This window comes from Rattus norvegicus, chromosome 15 (genome assembly GCF_036323735.1).
Source record: "Rattus norvegicus strain BN/NHsdMcwi chromosome 15, GRCr8, whole genome shotgun sequence".
Classification (NCBI taxonomy): Eukaryota; Metazoa; Chordata; class Mammalia; order Rodentia; family Muridae; genus Rattus; species Rattus norvegicus.
This window is the reverse complement of record NC_086033.1, coordinates 33360106-33381130: the sequence shown is the minus strand read 5'-3', so window position 1 is coordinate 33381130 and position 21025 is coordinate 33360106. Positions and strand designations below refer to the sequence as shown.

Sequence of the window (21025 nt, the reverse complement as noted above, 5' to 3'; positions counted from 1 at the left end):
GGAGCTATCCGGATTTAAAAATAAAACAGATTAATGACACAAAGATAAAATAATTTGATTTGATTTGATTTAAATTTTTTTGCTACAATGACTAAGGAACACATATTAAAATGCATAACTGTTTTCTTCCTCCCCAAACCACCCTTTGGCAGCAAAAGAAGTGTATGATGAATTTCTCTTTCTCACATGTAGAGAGGAAGGAAAGAGGAGATTATAAGAACCTGGAAGTGTGCCCTCACCCCTCACCCCTCACCCCTCACCCTGCAACCTGCATCCCCATCCCTCAACTTCTGCAGCACCAGGGCTCTGTTTCCGCCCTCGGGGTGGTCAAGCATGTCTCATTGTTACCGCTCTTCTTTACTGGGAGAGGGGCAAAACGACTTTTCTAGGTATTATGTGAAACAGTGGCTCTCTTTTTTAATGTATGTATGTGTATGTGTATGTATGTGTGTATGTATTATGTATGTGTGTATGTGTGTATATATGTGTGTGTATGTATGTATGTGTGTATGTATGTATATGTATGTATGTATTCACTTATTTATTCACTTTACATCCTAATGTATGCCCCTCAATCCCTCCTCTCCCCCCAGTCCAACCCTTACATGTCCCTCCCCCCATTACTCCCTCCCCCTCTCCTTAAAGAAGGGGAAGCCGCCCTTGGGTACCACCCCACCACAGCAGCCCTCTTTATTGAGGGCAGGATTGTAACAAAGTCTATATAAACCTTGGGGAGTGGGTTTTCAAGGAGAGCATACATTACTGTCTGAAACTAAGGTGCTCAGAATGCTTTACTCGCATGAAGAGGGATTCCAGGTACTTAAACTGTAATCTGGCCAAGAGGCTACGTGACTCCCTCATGAAGGACTGAGAGGGGTTGTGGGACTACTAGGCACGCAGGCCGAGAATGGGGAGGGAGAGATCCTTACTCTTGCCAATCTCAAGATGAGATTTTTCGTGGTTTGGATACTTCTCGACCTCGCTCTTGTTCCAAGCCTGTTCTCCCGGAGGTCCCACTTGTCGCACATGGAAGAATAAACTGGGCCGGAGAATCCCTGTGCCACTGGAGAGCTCTCGGGGGTTGGTAGAGGTTCTAAGAACAGCAGGTCTGCCCCTCAACCTCAAGTCATTAGCTATTGTAACTCCCTCTCTATTACTCCCACAAAAGGGTGGAGATTTACTCACAGGATAATACAAAATAAAAAGTGTCTGAGGTGGGGTTCCAGATGCAAAGTTGAAGCCAGGATCTCGTGCTGACAACAGGAGCAGTAAGCCAGCTCTGAACACTGAATCCTGAGGTACGCCATTTGTCTTCAGCCCTGCGTGTGCTCCCCAATATGAACGTGCGTCCTTACCCTCAGCAAAGACGCAGCGTGTGTTGTGGAGATTCCCACTAGCCCCAGAGGATGAAGAGGAAAGATACATACCCTAGGCGACCACCAACCAAGACCTTACGCAGGATCTCATGCTTGGTGAGCTTTACTCATGATTCTGCTTCCCAGTCCTTAGCCAGGCCCTCAAAGTTTCCATCTGAGTTGACATTTCAAAAGGACAATAGGAAAGGTACGAGAATCCAGCTCTGTGTCTCGTTTGGTTTGGTTTGGTTTTAACCCATGAAGACCGGTTTGTGCTGCCAATATTCTTGGAGTGTCCTTCCATTGGAGCATGGTCAACAGGGGCTACACTCTTAGAGAAAACCAATTCTCCCCCTCCCTGCAGTTAACAACTCCCAATAACTCCTTGGTGGCACATGCTTGAACCCCAAGCTTTCCCAATGCTGAGGCAGGAGGATTGCCATGAGTTGCAGAGCTGCCTGGGATATAGAACAATGCCCTGATGTTGGGAGAGGGGGTGCACTGTTACAGTGTCTAATTACGCATGTCCCCTCACCTTTCTCACCGGAACCAAAAGGCATCTCTTTCTATAAGGGGGTTGAAGGCTAGTCGAAAATCCATCTCCTCTCCCAGGTGGATCCATTGCACTGGCTTTGGACCTCCAATAACAAGATGTTAAGGAAAATTTAATAAAAAAAAAGAATCAATGTGAAATTGGGGGTGTTTGGTTGTGAGATTCTAACTGACTAGGTATTTTTATAATCTCGAAGTTACCATATTCATTTTTACAATCAATTATCAATTTAGCACAGAACACACACACACACACACACACACACACACACACACACACACACACACACACGATCTCAAGAGGTTTTGTCTGAAACATCTCCCTATGGGTCCAGAATACAAACTGAGACAGAGTATAAACCAGAAAGATCCTTCCAGAAGACCACAGAGACAGTCCCCAGGGCAAAGGGTGGAGGGGAATTACAGTCCTCCAGGCCCATGGCAGAAGAAGCCACTTGGGACAGCCATGAGGAAGCTGGGCACTGATGAACCCTGATGCCCAGAGCCCAGGGCCTGTTATTCTATGGCAGAGACCCCTTCACACACTCCCTGTGGACCTGTAGCCATGAATGATGAGAGCATCTAGCAGTAAGAGTTGATTCTGAGTTCCTAGGAGTTACTGAAAACCAGAGTGGGTAGTTGTGAGAGCCTCATGCAAAAGTTTCATGTAACCCCTGAAAAAGGGTCATCTAGGCCTGCCCAACACAGGCTCTAGCCAAGATGAATACCTTGTCAAGTCACGACAGCATGGTACATAAAGTTAAAAGGGATGGGCGGGTGTGGTTTCTAGGGCAGGGCCAACTGTGAACTCTCCTGTGATTGTGAACGTTATTTATAAAAACCATCTGTGGCTGCCTTTCTGGGCACAAGATCTCTCAGGCGGCCAGGCTGGAGGGGCATGGAAAGAGAGAAGCCTACAGATCTTCCTGATTATTAGATCTGTGGCTGGAGCCGTTATTCGTGTGCCCATGGTTTTGATTAAGTGACAAGAGCCTTCCGTCCTTTGCTCAAGCCTTCAGTACTCCTAACTTCTTCAGATAACTGAAGTATTTTTGTTTGTTTCCATTTCTGTTCCATGGGCTTAGGGCCATCAGATGCCACATAGAAAAGTTGGCTTGTGTTCCTTCAAGTTCATTTCATTAAAAACTACACCCATGAGCAGATGAGCAGCAAGATGAGACCTTTGTAGTTCTCGAGATGGAAATCTGCTGTGGTTTCATCCAGCACATGACCTTATCTGCACTGAGCGTGTTGACCTTGAAAAATGCACCGAGACCAATGGCGTGTTTTCTGTTATCAACTCCAGCTCTGGGCTCTGGAGACAGCCATTTCAGCTTCTCGTTCAGACCTTTGTTCTCCAAAAACCCTTCAGCCAGGTGCCAGCTGGACAGATAGCACAAGGACATAGGACGATTTGAGGAAAGTTCACTTAAGGAACATTTTGCAAAGGGGACAGCGTTCTGGAGACTTGATGGGGAGGTATGTATGCTGCACCCCAGAGCAGCAGAGAGATGTTAGCTCAGATTGTGTTAGCTTCAACACAGAGGTCTGGCCAGGGAGAGGCTATGGGAGCTCTGAGGAGAGAGGAGAAGCTCTGCCTCTTCATGTGGCTTCAGGATAGGAGCTGCGGGCTGTGTGCGGTCCAGGGAGAACTCAGAGTGCAGAGAGAGTGTGTGGATAAATCCAACCTCCTGCTCAACCCCTGCCAGAGCTTCTAGTGGCCAACTTCAACCACAAAACTGCCCACCAATACGGATCCCAAGGCTGGGTAGAGAGTGGACCCGGAGTGGTGTCTTAGTGTCTTTCCTGTTACTATCACAGAATGCCCAGTACTGGATATAACAAATAAAGACAATCTGGCCTGCTGCTTTAGCTGCAAGTGGGAGAACAGATAACCGTAGGTCTCCTACTACACTCTGTGTCAAGCCTTGTAGCCTACATGCATGTTTGAGATGTACATACTTGTGAGTTAACCTGATGTATAAACTGGGAGACCAAGATAAGAAAAATCTAACATCTGCGTAACTGTGCCACTGTTGAGTAGCAATTTCCTCCATGTTGAAACTTTCTATGATGGAGGGAGACTCTTAGGACTCAGGAAGTGCCTAAGCTGTCTCATGCAGAGTCAGAGTCAGAAAGGGCTCGGCCATCAAGAGTATGCCCTGCTCTCGTGGAGGACCCACGTTTGGTTGCCAGCATGAGCACATTGGGCAGCTCCCAACCACCTGTAACACCTGCAGGCACTGGCACTCGTGTGTGTGTGTGTGTGTGTGTGTGTGTGTGTGTGTGTGTGTGTGTATGTGTGTGTGTGTGTATGTGTGTGTGTGTGTGTGTGTGTGTGTGTGTGTGTGTGTGTGTGTGTGTGTGTGTGTGTGTAAAGAACTCAAAGGTCTTCCAAGGCCCTGCCCTCTCAGGGTAGCATAAAGAGAACTGCTCAGGAGACAGCCTTTCCAACCTGCCAAACTTCATGCAGGTTCTGCAGAGAGAGTCCCAGGGTTGCAGCTTTCCAGAGCATCACCCCTGAGCTTGCAGTCAGTCTGCTGCTTTGAGTCACCCAGGCTCCCAGGGGACTCGCTGGTTCACCAAGCTGCACCTTGGCATTACTGTTGCTTTGTTCTGTTGTCATTTCCTTCTTGATGAGAAGATGTTTCTTTACGTCTCCCCGGGGAACAGTGTCAGACAACAGTTCCTCCACCACCACCCCACCAGCCAAGATAACCCAGAAGCAGTGCGTTCTGGGTAAAATAATAGTTTAGTGGCGCACTCAGAAACTTGAAACAATGCAGAGGGTGGTCTCTTGGGATACACTGTGATGGATGAAAGTGGACCCCATCAACCTCACCAACTGGCAGCCTCTACTGCTGCTGATTTGCATGTTGTGTCTTTACTAGATTAAACGACACTAACTCTGGTGTATGGCTTTTTATGAGGTGTATTTCTTCCCAGTCTCCATCAGGGAGAAGGATCAGAGTAGCTTCATTCACCAGGTACACAGAATATTCTTCTCTCTGCTTATCCCGTATTCTCTCCCAACAGAGTCCAGAAGGACTTCCTGTTCGGACAGTTCAATGGCATCAGAGTACTTCGATGTACTGATGGGATGCAGCCCAAAGAGAGGCAGCGTGTAGACTTTGCCGCTAGCATGTAGCACACTTGGGACTACTAAACTGAACCGTTCATCGCTTGCCTCGGATAGCTACCATCCGTTTTCAGAATATCTCCCAAAACGAGAACAGATCCTGCATCAGGACACAACAGCTGCCATGGTGGGCTCTGAAAGAAAAAAGCCCATGGGTGAATTACTGTAGCATGGCCGTGCCACACAGCGCAGAAAACTACTTACCACAGAAAAATGAGCTCCTGCAATGCCAGCAGCTCCTAGTCAACACCGCCTGACCTCAGGACATGACTGGTTGTGTGAGCAGAGCCGCCTATTATGAGCTGACTATCAGAGCCACCAAGTCCCAAGGAGGCACCCTAGTAATCACCAAGAGGGTCTGGCTCTTCTGCCTCCACAACTTTTGGTTCCACTCAAGGCCACCAGGGCCGGACATACAGCCAGGGCCACTAAATCTAAAACTACAGCTTCCGGCTGCCATGTTGTTTCTCTGGATGAATGTGTGCACCACAGAAGAGTGACCATATGACCCTGATCATCACAGAGACAAAGCCACATTACAATGCAATCACGGCTCCAGGTACAGCAGGACTCCTTCTTGGTGATTCTGTGCCCAGTGATAACTGTATGTGAAACTGCCGGAAACCTATCCTGAAAAGGGCTTAGTGACCTCAGAGATAAAGGTCTTGGTTATCCCACAGATAACAATCCAAACCAACAGAAAGGCCTGTCAAAGCGAGGGACAGAAACAGGGCTAACCGGGGAAGATAATGACTTCAGGACCAACTGTAACCGGACAGTTTGCAGCGTGTCCCTATAAAGGTGTTTCCAGATGGTATTAACGTTTCAGTTGGTAGATTTTGAAGCACGTTATCTCTCATAATATGGGTGGGCTTAAAGCAAGGGGTGCGGTTCCAGCATGATGAGATCTCAAGGCAAAAACACGGAAGCCCTATCTACCGATCTGAGGAGACAGCTCTGTGATCTGTTCTGCAAGCCTGAGGACTTTGTGTCTTGCTCTTGAGCCCCAAAAGACCACCCAGGAGCGGACTCTGATGTAATCGCACGCACTAGGTTCTTTATTTATAGCTCGAGTTTGGGTCCATTTACTTCCAACCCTGACAAAGCAGGATGGTTTGGTGAAGAAGCCTCGAACTCTCCTTGGGACAAGGTTTTACAAGAAGTGGGAGCAAGCAAGGAGGTGCCCAGCGTAGTAAGCATGTAATTGAATGACTTTTGTAAGCAGACAGCTGGGTGCTCTCAAGCAAAACCATGAACACTCCTCACAAATGGTCTGAAAGTACATCTGAAACAATCAGACTGATCTTTAATTGACTGTTGTTAGGAAGTATCTAGGGAGTAACTCTGAGGTATGAGCCAAGGACAAGCCAACGAGTCCTTCCTGGTACTTGGGTGTAGTCTGGGTTCAGCTTCAGGACAAGTTCTTAGGCTTTTTTTTCTTCTTTTAAGATGGAGGACAGTCCCAAGATGGACTAGATTTGGTCTCTCATTTCCCTCTTTCTCTGGTAACCAGAAGGCCCAGTCATTGGACTTCCTGAAGCTCCTGGACTTTGTTATGGAGGAACTGGTGGTATATCTAATCTCATGAAAACAGCTAGTAACAGGGCTGTGTCTCTATGACTCAGTTAATGCAGGTCTGGATGTATTCGTGACCTGAAAGGATCGACCATCACATTTTAGAGTGGGTAGTGGTTGTCATTGTCCAGTCCTTGTGGTGTCCCTGGTGGGAGACAAGGGAGAATCCTGAGGCTGAGTTTCCTCCTGTTTGTCCAGGTCATCTTTAGCTGTAAACAGGTGTGTTGTGGGTCCATGATGTAATTGTCACACCTTCAAGGCAGTAGGTGTGGTCAAGATAATAGCATAGGGACCTTTTAAACAAGGCTCTAATGACCCCTGGCTAGAGGTGATCTGTTTCATAGAAAACACAAAAGTTCAGACCAAACATGTTTATGAGCCCATTGGACACCTTTGAGATCGTCCAGCAATTGGCGATCCTCAAACTCAGTGATGACCTCTGCCTCCATGTTAAGAACAGTGGGGGTCAGGGAGGTGTGGTATCCCGAACATGATTTCAAAAGGGGTGAGTCCCATCTGGTGACGGGAGTTTCGTACCCAGTGGAGAGTGAAGGGAAAAGAGTTATTTGGTCATTGACAGTCTCTTAGGTCAATTTAGTTCAGGCCTCTTTTAGGGTTTTGTTTCTCTTTTTCAGCTGTCCTAAGCTCTGGGGTGTACATGTACAATAAAGTTTTTAATCAGTCTGTAGCATACTGGCTAGTCCCTGACTTAGATGGTCCATTGTCTGACCCTATCATCTGCGAAAACTCATACCTTGGCATATGTCCTTTAAGAGTTTCTTTGTCACCATGGATGTAGGTTTTTATGTTTGGTGGGGAAAGACTCAGTCCAATCTGAAAAGGTATCTATAGACAACAGTAAATATTTATATCTAAATTTTTTGGTTTTATCTCTGTGACATCTGTCTCTCAGTAGGCTCTAGGCTTTGTGTCTCTGAACCTGTTACCAGGGTTCTTTTTATTAGTCACCAAGTTTGTTAGCTGGTAGGCTTTATAATTCTTGACAATCTCAGCTATCTTTGAGATGGCAGCTCTAATACTGATATTAGTATGTCCTATTTTCCGGGTACCCATGTGGGAAGAGCAGTGGGTCTTCTGAACTAGATGTAGTCTCATTTTTCTGGCACAAAGAGTTTGTAATCTGTTGTTCTCCACCGTCTATCATAACTTTGGGCCATGGGCAGATTCCTAGCCCAGGTTATGTCGTCTTTTGAATACTTAGTGTTGGATCCCTGGATCCAAGGAAGTCAGGAACAAGAAAGGTCGTTTCTAGGGCACCATGTCGGGTCTTTCTTTCTGCCATCAGAAGGCCTCTGTCTCTATAAATAGCCCCATGGGCATGATCAGTAGCAAAGGCACACTGGCTATCCATGTCTTTTGTCTTTTCTCAGCTCCAATGCCTTGGTTATAGCTGTCAGTTCAGCTTTCTGGGCTGACGTTCCAGGAGGGAGTGGCATGGCCTCGGTGTTTGAGACCACTCCTTCCCCAGCCTACCTCTGTCCCTCAGAATGAAGCTGTTGCCATTAGTGAACCACGTCACCTCTGTATCTATCAAGGGAGTGTCCTGAAGATCTGGTCTGGTCCCATGGATGTAGGCCAAAATGTCCAGGCAGTCATGTAGACGCCCATCAAGGTCTGGTTCAGGAAGCAGGGTAGCTGGGCTTAGGGCAGCTGGGGCCTGAAAGGTTATCTTAGGGGATTTAAGAGGAGAGGCTGGTAATGAGTCATTCTGGAATTGGTGGTGGTCAGGCCCAGTGACACTTTGTCAGCATCCTTAACCAGGCTGTGGTGATATGCAAACAGGAGTGGAGGCAGCCTCCAGCAACTGGGCCTCAGATCTTTCATCCACAAAGAGATGGAAGGGTCATTTCTTAGTCATTTCTGGCAACCCCAAAGCTGATATAGAAATTCCTTTCTGGCCTCAGAGGTTCACCTCTGATCTTCTCTTAATTTGTATCCCCCGGGTTTGGGGAGGTCACCTGTGGTTGGCAGAGTTGAACCTTCTTAACAGAACATATGAGGGTGTGTGTGTGTGTGTGTGTGTGTGTGTGTGTGTGTGTGTGTGTGTAGATATACATATATGATTTATTGGAGTGGCTTACGGACTGTGGTTCTGATAGTCCAACAATAGCAACATAAGGTCCAAGGATTCAGTACTTGGTTCAGTACACAGGGCTGAATGTCTCAGCTGGGTTTTTGCACACACAAGACTCTCAAAGAAGTGGGCTCTAATGCCACTGAAGGAATGGACTTGCCAGTGAGAGTGAGGGCAGACAGGCAGAGAGCAAAATCTTTCTTCTCCCGTGTTCTTTACATAGACTGCTACTTGAAGGTGTGGCCCAGATTAAAGGTGGGTCTTCACATTTCAAATGATTTTAGAAAAAAAAATCCCTCACAGGTGTGCCCAACCACACAGAGTTTAGTTAACTCCAGATGTAGTCAAGTTGAGAACCAGGCACAGCCCTCACACTGATGCTTCACTGCCACTTAAACAATCACACCCCAGTATTTCACCTCCTACTTCCATCCCATATGTCTTCTACTCCTGTCCTCCTACCAGTAAACCCCTGCCCTCTCATGGACCCTTTTCTAGTTTCCTGGTCTATACACACACTTGCTCCCACATTAATGCACACATATAAAACCCCAAAGGCAGAATCTGCATATGCAAGACCACATGAGCTTGCCCTGCCTGGATGACCTCACTTAACATATTGTTTTTCAATTCCATTTATTTTCCTGTAAGTTTCTTACTCTATTTTTTATTGTAGCCAAATAAATCCCATTGTACATATGCACCATTTCCATTATCCACTCAAAAGCTTTTTATTAAAAAGTGAAAAAACAACTGAAAGGAACTTGGTGTGGGGCATCAGTGGGGACCACTGCACAGGAGGAGGGTGGCTGGTGCCAGTGCTGTCCTGCTGCCAGGTTTGCCAACAACGCTCACCAGAGCATGTAGAGAGCGGCGCGGCGAAACAAAGATGGCGCCGACATCCAGCCTTGTCTGGATATAAACGACTTACTGCGCATGTGCAGGCTTGTCCCCTTGCTAGGGCTCCCTCTAGTGGTGAACAGCGGTACTGCACATGTGCGGTTTATGCACCAGGTGTTAGTTGACCGTTAATATGCTAATGAGGTGATTCATTCTCCGCCAATCCCTGGAGGACAAGTAGTGGGGTGATCCAAGCCCCACCAATCCCTGAGAGATAATTAGCATACTGTTGTCTATATAAGCCGAGCGATTTTGCTGCTCGGGGTCCCTGTTCAAGAGAGCTGTAACACTAAGAAGAGCTGTAACACAGTAAAGGCTTGCTCGCAGAAGAATCCTGTTGCTGCGCGTCGTTCTTCCTGGCAGGACATTGGGCGCTCGACAAGAGCAGACTTTTTTTTTTTTTTTTTTTTTTTGTAGTCCAGGTCTCTTATTTCCTTTTTGTCCGTTAGGCCATGAAACCATATGGAATGGGCTCCCGCAGCTCAGGCTCTTTTCCGTTAGTCCTCACAAAGTGCACTTCTCTGGGTGGCACAGGCTGGCGCTTCAGCGGAACCCAGGTGCCCTTCTCTTTGGCTTCCTTTTTCTTCTGATCGTTCTCCTGCACCTGCTTCAGGAAGCCATCTCTGCTCCTCAATTGCTTGATTTGCTCAATCCTCACACTGATCCTCTTGGCCAGAAGCTTGCCCTTAACTTGCGTGTTTACAATGATGCCCATGGCATGCTGGGTGACACTGCAGACTCTTCCAGGTTTGCCGTGGTAACACTTAGGGGTTGTTCCTTTTTGAACAGCGACCATTCCCTTGATGTCTACAATATCACCCTTCTTGTGGATTCCCATGCATGTGGACAAAGGAACAACTCCATGTCTCCTAGAGAGCATAGAGCGAGTGACTCTCCTCCTTTCCTTTGTGTTCGTCATTTTGGTGAGTTACTGGAAGATGGCTCCAGGGCAGACCTCTTGAGAAGACCTTCTTGTACGGTTTGTTCTCTCTCTGCCTCTGTCTGTGTGGGTGTGTCTGTGTGCTGTGTCTCTCTGTCTCTCTGTCTCTCTGTCTCTCTATCTCTCTGTCTCTGTGTGTCACCATCTCTGTCTCTCTGTCTCTCTATCTCTCTGTCTCTGTGTGTCACCATCTCTGTCTCTCTGTCTCTCTATCTCTCTGTCTCTGTGTGTCACTGCCTCTGTCTCTCTGTCTCTCTCTGCTCCTCTCTCCCTCCCTCCCTTCCACTTTTATTCAGGTACAGGAGTATTCTTAACCAGCACACAGCAGACAACCAATGTTGGAAAGAAAATGTTTCTGCAGTAGCTTCACCGCAATGGTTGAAAACTGGTGCGTGAAGAACCCAGTGTCCTCACTTTCTCCCATAGTCCCCAGGTGACCAAAGGTGACCACGGTCGCTCACGAGATTTACTTCTCACCAACATGCACTGTCCTTTCTTTCTTTCTTTCCTCTTTCCTTCTGTTCTCTGATGTGATTGCCATACGTCTAGCAATCACATCACTGATAAACCACTTGTATTCAGATCTTTGTCTCAGGGATTGTTTCTGAAGGGAACCAATCTAAAATAGACCCAGGAATTAAGTTCTTTAAAATTACTGTGGTTAAATGGTATGGTTATTGTAAAGACATCAACTAAAGCAATTAAAAAAACATCGGGATGGAGTCCAGAAATGGACCCATTTGTATATAAACACTTGGACATTCGGGGGAGTGGCAAAGACAATTTATCCCATAAATTAAATCTGACCCCTATTCATGGACACAAAAACCAATTCCTGGTCAGGAGCTGGTAAATAACAAAGCAGAATTTCCTGACTCCACACTAAGAATCACTTCTTAGGAAGTAGTAGTTCAAGGAGATTTCCTCTACACACACAAACAACACAAATCCAGCTCTCATCCTCACAGGGTCGGGACTAATTCCTGCTGAGAAATCCTGTCTATACATTATGTATGCATCTGGCCACTAGAGGGCAGCAGACCTACCTGCTGATCATCCATTGTGACAATGTTTCCAAGACAGCGACAAATGAGGGCTATCGTTGAAAGACCAAAAAGGGAAGGTCTTTGAACTTTGGATAAAGAAGAAAAAGTACGGGGTTGGGGATTTAACTCAGTGGTAGAGCGCTTGCCTAGGAAGCGCAAGGCCCTGGGTTCGGTCCCCAGCTCCGAAAAAAAGAACCAAAAAAAAAAAAAAAAAGAAGAAGAAAAAGTACGAACATCTGCATGCACACATGTAAGCACACAGAAGGAAAAACAGTAAGGTAGCTTTTCGCACTGGACCCCATGACACAGGTCTGTTATTCCAGTTTCTCAGGAGGCTGTGGCAGAAGGATCATAAAAATGCCACCCTGAGGATATGGCTGCTGGAAACCAGTGGCCCACTACAAGTTCATCCCTGGAGGTTTTGCCTGAAGTCAAAGGATGTCGAGTCAGACACAGATGATGGGCAGTGAATGAGAAGAAGATAATCCAGGATAATCTGCTCTGAGTCTGCACTATTCCAAATCTCTTCTAAAGCTCTAGTCAGCCATTCGTCTCTGTGGAATCTTAGCTCAGGTATGGCTTTTCCCCCGGAATTTAGTCCACAAATGTGAACAAAGAGCTCACATACACATACAAGCTTTGTAAATTATGCATTTCGATGAATAAGGAAAGGTCAGATGGCCAGGCGTGGACACGCATGGTAGCACACACCTTTAATCCCAGCACTCAGGAAGCTGAAATTAACAAAATAATACAGCTAAATTACTAATAAGCATGCCAACTACTGAACTGCATAGTTACCAGGAAAACACAAATTAACCCCAAAGCAATCGCATAACACACTCACAGGATGGCTACAATTAGAAAGACCATAATTCCAGGGAGAGAAACTAGAACTCTCATCCACTGTTGTAATAATCTGCAGCCCCAGTAAGCCCGTATAGACAGACATACAATCCAGGTGGTTTACCATGAGCCTTATGCCTAGATTGGGCAGATCTAGGGCTGTACTAACTTATCCCACAGCTATGAGACCCTTTACTACTTGTGGTTTCTCCTGGTCACGTGGTGCTGCTCTGTCATGGCTTCCTCCTCTTCTGTCCTCTCTCTCTTCCCTTCTTGTCTTCTCCCTCACTCCCCCAAACCCCCTCCACTGCCCAATCACAGGCTCTAGCCTTTACTGACCACTTAGGCTAGGGAGAAGGTTCACATGAGATCGCCTGAGTACTTGATTGACTGCTTGTCCGTTGGGGGCAGCCCCTCTCAAGGAAACAGAATTAACTTCAGAATACGGCATCAGGGCAGTCCACACCATTTCCCCCTTTTTGTCCAATTAAAAAGGCTCTTTCTCTCAGATAAACATTGAGCACAACTGTAGCAATTGTGTACATTGTAAGGTATGAAATACACCTAACACCTAGTCCACTGTGTTTGTCAGTTTAGATGAAGCACTCCCTCATCTACCTTAACTTAAAGAGTTTACAGTTCCGTGCCTGGACTATATTGACTTTAACTTGTGTGACCACCTGAAATCCACCCTTTCACATCTGGAACATCTTCTTTAACGTTAAACAACTTAAGTGCAATTATGAGACTCTAACTAGTCTTCAGCCCTCTCAGAGATCTGAGAAGAAATTAGATATCACCTGAGTATGTAGGAAGCACAAGTACCTAGCTTCCAAAATTATCCCATTTGTGGAGACGGCTGGCTGCCTGGACTCCTTATAAAGATGTGCCGTGCTCATACACCAATTCCACACATGGGAACAGACCCAGACATCTGCACTGTGTGCATGGTAAAGCATGAATAAGAGCAATGCCGTGTTCTGTGGAACAACTCAGGGTCCATCAACAACGCAATGAAAACTGCGTGACAAGATCAAACAGTAGGATACCAGCAGCAACAAAGCCACCAAACAGGTGAATCTCACAATCAAAACGTCAAGTCTGGGAAAGGGCAGATGTTTCTGCTTCCATTTTGGTTGTTTGGTTGGTTGGTTGGTTGGTTGTTTTTTGAGACCATGTTTCTCTGTGTAGCCCTGCCTGTCCTGGAACTTGCTTTGTAGACCAGGCTGACCTCGCACTCAGAGATTCACCTGTCTCTGCCTCCCAAACAAGGTATTACAGATGTGTGTCGCCACACCCTGCTTGCATGGCTTTTTTTTTTTTAGTTTATTCTTTTCTTATACAATACATCCCAAACACAGCCTCCCCTCCCGCCACTCCTCTTAGCCCCCTATCATACCTCCCCTCACTTGAAAAACAGCATAAAACAACACAATAATACCAGGCATATATCTCACATTAAAGCTGGACAAGGCAATCCAGTCGGAGAAAAGGGTCCCAGGAGCAGGCGAGAGTCAAACGCCCCAAGCTAAACAACGCATCACAGCAGCAGAAGGCCTAGCTCAGGCCCAGGCAGGCTCTGTGATTTGTGCTTCGGTCTCTGAGCCCCGTTCAGTTTATTCTGCAGGCCATGTTCTGGTGTCCTCTATCCTCCTGGCTCCTACAGTCCTTCAACCCCATCTTCCATAGGGTTCCCCAGGCTCCCCCTAATGTTTGGCTGTGGGTCTCTGCATCTGTTCCTATCAGCTGCTGGATGAAGCCTGTCCGTCTGGTGATAATTTGGCCAAGCACCGCTCTATAAGTATAGCACATTATCATTAGGAATTATTTCATCTGCTTTTTGTTTCATTTTGTTTTGATTTTGTTGTTTTTGTTGTTGTTTGGTTTGATTTGGGTTTTTGGGGGGTTTTTTGTTGGGGTTTTGTTTTGTTTTGTTGTTTGGTCGTTTCAGGGTTTTGTGGGCTTTTTGTTTTGTTTGTTTTGGTCAGTATTGTTTGGTTCTATCCTAGCTCTCTGAGCCATCCAGCTTGGTTCCTGGCCATCCAGGATATGTTGGGCATGGGCTCCCTCTTGTGGCCTGAACATTGCTTGGCCACTCTCAGCAGCACTGAGCCACCATTGCCCCAGCACTTCTCCCAAGTAGGACAGCTCTGAGGGAAGGTTTGGGGGCTGGGGTTGGTATCCCACTGGGAGGCTTGCCTGCTTAACAAAGATGGCCCTGTACAGGCTCCATGTCCTCCATTGCTGGGAGTCCTCTCTAGGTCCACCCTCCTAGGCTCCAGGAAGTTTCCACTGCACTAGGTTTACACATGGTCCCTTAAATGCACCCATTCCAGTCTCCTCTCCCTCAATCCCTCCCCCACCATCTGATCCCTCCTGTTCCCATCCCTCCTGCCCCTTTCCCTGGAAGATCCATGCGTCCTCCCTAGAGCCCTCCCTATTACTTAGCCTCTCTGGGTCTGGGAATTGTACATGAGTATCTTTACTGTACAGCTAACGTCCACTTAAAGGTGAGTACATCCCATGCCTGCCTTGCCGTGTCTGGGTTACCTTGCTCACAGTGATTTTTTTCTAGTTCCATCCATTTGCACTCAAATATCACGACGTCATCTTTTCCTAACAACTAGGGAATACTCCATGGTGCGAATGCACCACGTTTTCTTTGCCCACTCATCCACGGAGGGCCCTCTAGGTTGGTTTCAGTTTCTGGCTCCTACGAGTAAAGCCACTATGAACATAGTTAAGCAACTAACTGTCCTTGTGTAGGCTGGAGCATTTTGGGGTACATGAGTGGTTTAGTGGGGTCTTATGCTAGATCAGTTTGAAAGGGACAGATTTTGAAGATGAATTGCATCCGTTTACTTATGTAAACCTCCGGAAGCAGACAAACCAACCATCTTAAACATTTGAGATGACCATTTTGTTTGATGAGAAGTAGAACCAGGAAAAGACACAGTGGGTGGGAGGAGGCCCTGGAAGCAAACCACGTCCAAGGAGCAAGCCCGAGCTCTGGCTGACACATAGTTATACTTGAGAATCATGTCTACTCGGAGGAAGGGCCTCCAGACTGGGCCCCCAGAGGGGAGCATTAGAAAGGATACAATACACTTGAGCCAGAATCATGACTAGCCTTAAAGGGAAGGAGTGGCTTCCCTTAAAAGTCTGAAGAGTAGCTTCAGTAAGAATGAGAATAAGAGAGCTAGAGAGGGAGAGAGACAGCATGAGAGAGATTCAGGGGAAGGGGGACATCAGAGAAGTACTCTTAGAGGAACCCCCAAAGAAGAAACACCTGACCTTCGTGTCCTCACAGGGGTGATGAGACTTTTTACATGACAAGGCTTACTCCAACACAGCTTATGTGACATACGCCATGGAAGAATCCAGCACTGTCACAGAACAGCTTCCTAAAGGTTCTTCCCAGGACCTGTGGAGAGTGTGGCCTGACCTCCTCAGGCTGTGGGATCTGGCCATGGGCTAGTGCTGAAGTAATAGCTCATTGGTTAAGAGCACTGGTTGCTCTTCTTCTGGAGGACTGGGGTTCGACTCCCAGCACCCACATGGAAGACGCAACTGTCTGTTACTCCAGGCGATCAGACTCCTTCTCACATATAAGCAAAATATCAATAACCTATGCATATAGAATAGAAATAAAGTTAAGAAGAAAAGTGGCCATTGTCTTTAAAGGTTTCAACTATCTCCACATAAGCCTTTTCAGTTTCCTCATGGTGAGACAGTCGGGACTGTTCAAGGCCAGCCTGGTCTACAGATGAAGTTCATGGACAGCCAGCGCTACATGGAGAAACCCCGTCTCAGGAAAAAAAAAAAATTAAAGGCCCATGGTATTTTGGCATGGGTCAAGAATTCATACAAGTCTCTGCACCATGAATTCTGGCCATACTTGTAAGCCCCTGCACCCCAGTCCAGGGAGACTGGGGAGCTGAGGCTGATTCTGTATACACAGGAGGCACCTAGCAGCATCTCCATCCATGAATCTGGCTTCTGCTATTGACTAGCAGTCCTGTCAGGCTGTCAGCTAAACTCTCAGTCACGCCGTCTCTGAGCAAGCTCTCCCTGTGGGGGAGTTAGGGCACCGCCTAGGTTAGTGGTTCTCACAATAAGGTAGAAGTGTGTGGCATTTCTATGTCCTAGGCTTGGAAGTCACCACTCTGGAGCATCCATCTAAGCTCAAGGGAAGAAACAGGTACTTCATCTTCTGGTTAGAGATAAGAGGATCCCAGAGCAGCGTGTGAAGCTGAACTATTGTTGCCGTCACCATTAGAAACCACATCTGCCTCAAAAGGGTCTTGTCAAGTGCATCCTCGTGTTCTGTTCTCTAGGTTCTACCGGTTTCAGAATTCTGCATCATATTTCCAGCACCTAGGAATTTTGTCTGGTAATGGTGATGAAAATGCCTGACATTTACTAAATCTGAACTGTCCCAAGACTTTTTCAAGACTTTTTTATTTTATGTATATGAGTGTTTTATCTGCATATATATCTGTATACCGTTTGCATACCTTGTACCCTTGGAGTTGCAAAGAGGGCATTGGATCCCCTGGAACTGGAGTCACAGATGTTTGTGAGCCACCACGTGGGTGCTGGGAACTGAACCTGGGCCCTTTGCAAGAGCAGTAGGCTCTCTTGACCCATGACTCATCTCTCCAGCCCTCTCAGGTTTTTTTCAATATAGCTTATGGGTCTCGATAACAATCATATGAAGCAAACACCATTGCTATCTTTGCTTCACGGACAAGGAAACTAAGAGATATTGTGAAATTCATAAAACCCTAACAAGGTAGACCTAGAATTTCAATCTAGGGGCTTTCCTTTCAGGGGCTACACTCTTAACTGCCATTCTCATTTATTCAGTGAATGCTAGTTAGCCATCTGTAAAATGAAGGCACCATTCGAATTTCAGGGATAGAGCAATGAGCAAAGCAACTAAGCCCCCTGCTTTTGTGAGGAGCAAATGTATATAATTCATTGTGTAAGTGGCACCAAATATAAAGCAGGATATGGGTGACAAGAAGTTTCATAGGTGAGGAAGAAAACTATGCTGCTCAAAGAACATCTCCTAAGACGCTGGCTACGTGGTAGAAGCCACGTCTGTGACATCCACGTAGCTATTTGGAAGAGTGGTGTTTCAAGCAGGGTACCAGTGAGTGAGATCAGGCCTAATACAGGATAGGCAGGCCGGGCAGGAGGGAGAGTGACAAGAACAGGTTGTAGAGATAGGTGAGCAGAAGAACATCATGGACTCTGAAGGTTTGCGAGGTCTTCTGGCTTTTACTCTAACCCCAAAATCTATTGGAAGACTCTGAGCATGAATTTTGGTGACATATGCTTAATTTCTCATAAGAAATTAAAGGACTAGAGGGAACAAGGATTGGGGAAAGAAAGCAAGGAGCCCCTAATGACAATCTAGGCAAAGGAAGGCATTAGCTCAGACACGCGGTAACTGTGGCAGGAACTGAAAACTGAGGGTTTATTACTCTTGTATGGATTCACACAAGAGGTGACGGTATCTCCCCTCAGATCTGCTGACGGCGAGGGTAGAAAGAGGGGTGAGAGTGGACTCCTGACATTTGCCACAGACTGCAAATTTCTAAGTCTGGAAGAACTATAAGAGGGGTATGTTCCCACATTACAGTTGACATGCTGTCTTCAGTCATCCTCATAAGGATAAGGAGACAGTCAGTGCCCAGCAAGGGGGACTAATGTGTGACTAGGACAATATAAAGGTCCTAGAACACAAGGAAAGAAATATACTTGCCAATATAAGATATGCTTATAGCAACAAATGCTGCTCAGGAAGAGTGTGTGGAAGCCACAGATCAGTAAGTTTAGCATTATGATGGTCACCAGTGGGAGCTGTGTCAACCACTTCCATAGATTGAACCCAACTTTCCATCAGAAACTTATGTCCCTTTAGAAGTTCTTCAGTCTCAACAGTGAAAACTTTTCTATGTCCCAGCATTTCATCCAAGGAATATTCAGTGTCATCCTTGGTATCTGCATGGATGTGGAGTCCAGGTCAATAGAGTATGCAGGTGACAGCCACCTCCTTCATGATCCACACAAGGTACCCTGAACCTCTACGGCCACCATCCTGCCACTAAGTGAGTGCACTCTCAGCTTTGAGCCTGCCCACATCCAAACAGGACACTCACAGGACATCTAATCATAGGGACTCTGAGGTTCAGAGTCACCTGTGTGTTCTCAAGCCTCCTTCTCCTTCTCCCCATCAGTTTTCTTCTTTCCTACCATCTTCTTTCAAGTCTTTGATGAGATACCCAAGTCATGCTATAACTGTCTCTCTAAGCTCAACAAAGCACTGTGTTCTTTCTGGTCTGGCCTCCTGTAGATACATCTGGCCTAGTTTTACCTAAAAGGAGGTGGAGTAACTTACAACTTCCTTATTAGAAAGCCACTCAGCTTGCCAACTGATGGGAGGTCTAAGAAAATGTGAGCTGAGTGGATAAAAATGAAGAAGGTAGAGCTGGAGAGATGGCTCAGCAGTCTTAACTGCTCTTCCAGAGGTCCTGAGTTCAATTTCCAGCAACCACATGGTGACTCACAACCATATAATGGGATCTGAAGCCCTCTTCTGGTGTGTCTGAAAACAGCTACAATGTATTTACATATAATGAATAAATAAATCTTTTTAAAAAATGAAGAAGGCAAAGAAAAGTCAGCTTTGGTTAGTACTGCCTGAATGCCATGGAGCCATAACACATACACACATGTGCATATGCTCACACACACGCGCGCACACACACACACACACACACACACACACACACACACACACACACACACACACTAGCTCATTTTTAACCTTCCTTATGGCTCAGAGACTGGACTCTTCTGAGCCTCCCTCGGCTAGCATGCCCTTCTCTTTACTCCTTGCTCAACACCTCTGAATCTGCCCTCAACTTAGTTGTCCAGGACTTTGTCCTTGCTCAACACTTCTAAATCTGCCCTAGCTTAGTTATGCTTCTACTCCCCTGCCTAGTACCTCAGGCCCAATCAGGGAAGTGGAAATATGGCCACTCTACCAGAGATCTCACATGGCTGGTGGCTCTTTCTTCCACCAAAGCATGGTGAATCTCTTTCCTCTCTTTGCATCTCCTAGTCTACCTGCAGGAACCTGGAAGCTCCGCCTCTCCTGTTCAGCCTTTGGCCACTGGTATGGGTACCAATCAGTCAAGAACCAATTGGGCGGGGTTGGGGATTTGGCTCAGTGGTAGAGCGTTTGCCTAGCAAGCGCAAGGCCCTGGGTTCGATCCCCAGCTCCGAAAAAAAGAATAGAAAAAAAAAAAAAAAAAAAAAAGAACCAATTGGGCAACAGGACCTTCAGCCTTCACACACAGATTCCTGATCAGAACATCAGAACCACACCCTACAAGGGGAGGCTTTGGCAAGGATTGCAGCAAACCTGTATTCCACTCTGCCCTGGTCCAAGTTGAAAGGAGCTGTCAGGATCTTCCCTAACTCCTTGCTTCCTACGATGCATATACCAACCACCCAAGGGGGCTGCGCTCAGTTCCCTTTGCTATCTTAGAGTGTTGCTGAATGGAAGACTACCGCATTTCAGTGAGTGAAGTCTCTCTGATTGCTGCAGACTCAGAAGGAACCTCTGTCTTCCCAGGAGGCAAAGACATTACACACTTGTCCTACATCCAAATATGCAGATAGAAATTTCTTACTTCTGATGCATATTTGAATATTTAAATACTAAAGTGCCAAATGCCAAGACTGCAAATAGTTTAGCTCTAATAGTTCAGTTGTTAAAGGAGAAACTGCAGAAGAAGCAAAAGACTGCCACTCCATCCCAAGCCCAGAAAATGAAAGCTCAGAAGAACAGCAGGCTACTCCTAACAGCCTCCCTGACAGGGGATTGATGTCTAGGATCCCAGCTCTGTCCCTAATCACACCAGGCATAAAGCTTTGGAAAGACTGCCCATCCCCCTCCATGAGGATATTTGTGGTCCTCTATCCTCATGAACCTGTGGTCTAAAAGGCTCTGTGTGACCTCTCACACCAGCACTGTCAGAAAGAAAAATGGAGCTATGAGAAGAAAACTGTTATCAATAAAATGGTCAGTGGTCTCAACCTCCTCAATGCTATGACCCTTTAATGCAGTTCCTCATGTTATGATGATCCCAACCATGAAATTATTTTCATTGCTACTTCGTAACTGTAACTTTGCTACTGCTATGAATCATAATGCAAATATCTGATATGCAGAATATTTGATATAAAACCCTGTGAAAAGGTTGGTCAACTCCCCCCTCCCCCCAAAGGAGTCGGGACCCACAGGTTGAGAACCACTGAACTAGGGTATTTGGGCTAAAGAAATGGCTCTACATTTAGGAGCACTGACTGCTCTTTCAAAGCACATGGGTTCAATTCCCAAGATCCTTTCACACAACTACCTATAATTCCAGTTCCAAGGGCAGCTGACGACCACTTCTGGCCTTTCAGGTGCTACATGCACACGGTACACAGAAGTACATTCAGAAAAACACTCACACACATAAAAATTAAAGAGTAAGAATAAAAATCTCAACAACA

At 46.4% G+C, this 21025-nt stretch overlaps 1 protein-coding gene and 1 non-coding gene across 2 annotated transcripts; one reads left to right on the top strand and one right to left on the bottom strand.

Annotated features, from left to right (window-relative positions):
* Nucleotides 1-10061: 10061 nt before the first annotated feature.
* Nucleotides 10062-10454, bottom strand: LOC134482065 (large ribosomal subunit protein eL21-like). Its single transcript, XM_063274828.1, has one exon. The coding sequence runs from the start codon at nucleotides 10452-10454 to the stop codon at nucleotides 10062-10064; it is 393 nt and encodes a 130-aa protein (XP_063130898.1).
* Nucleotides 10455-19674: 9220 nt separating this feature from the next.
* On the top strand, nucleotides 19675-19749 carry Trnaa-agc50 (transfer RNA alanine (anticodon AGC) 50). The gene has a single exon. It is a non-coding gene; the product is annotated as a tRNA-Ala (tRNA).
* The last annotated feature ends 1276 nt before the right edge of the window (nucleotides 19750-21025 follow it).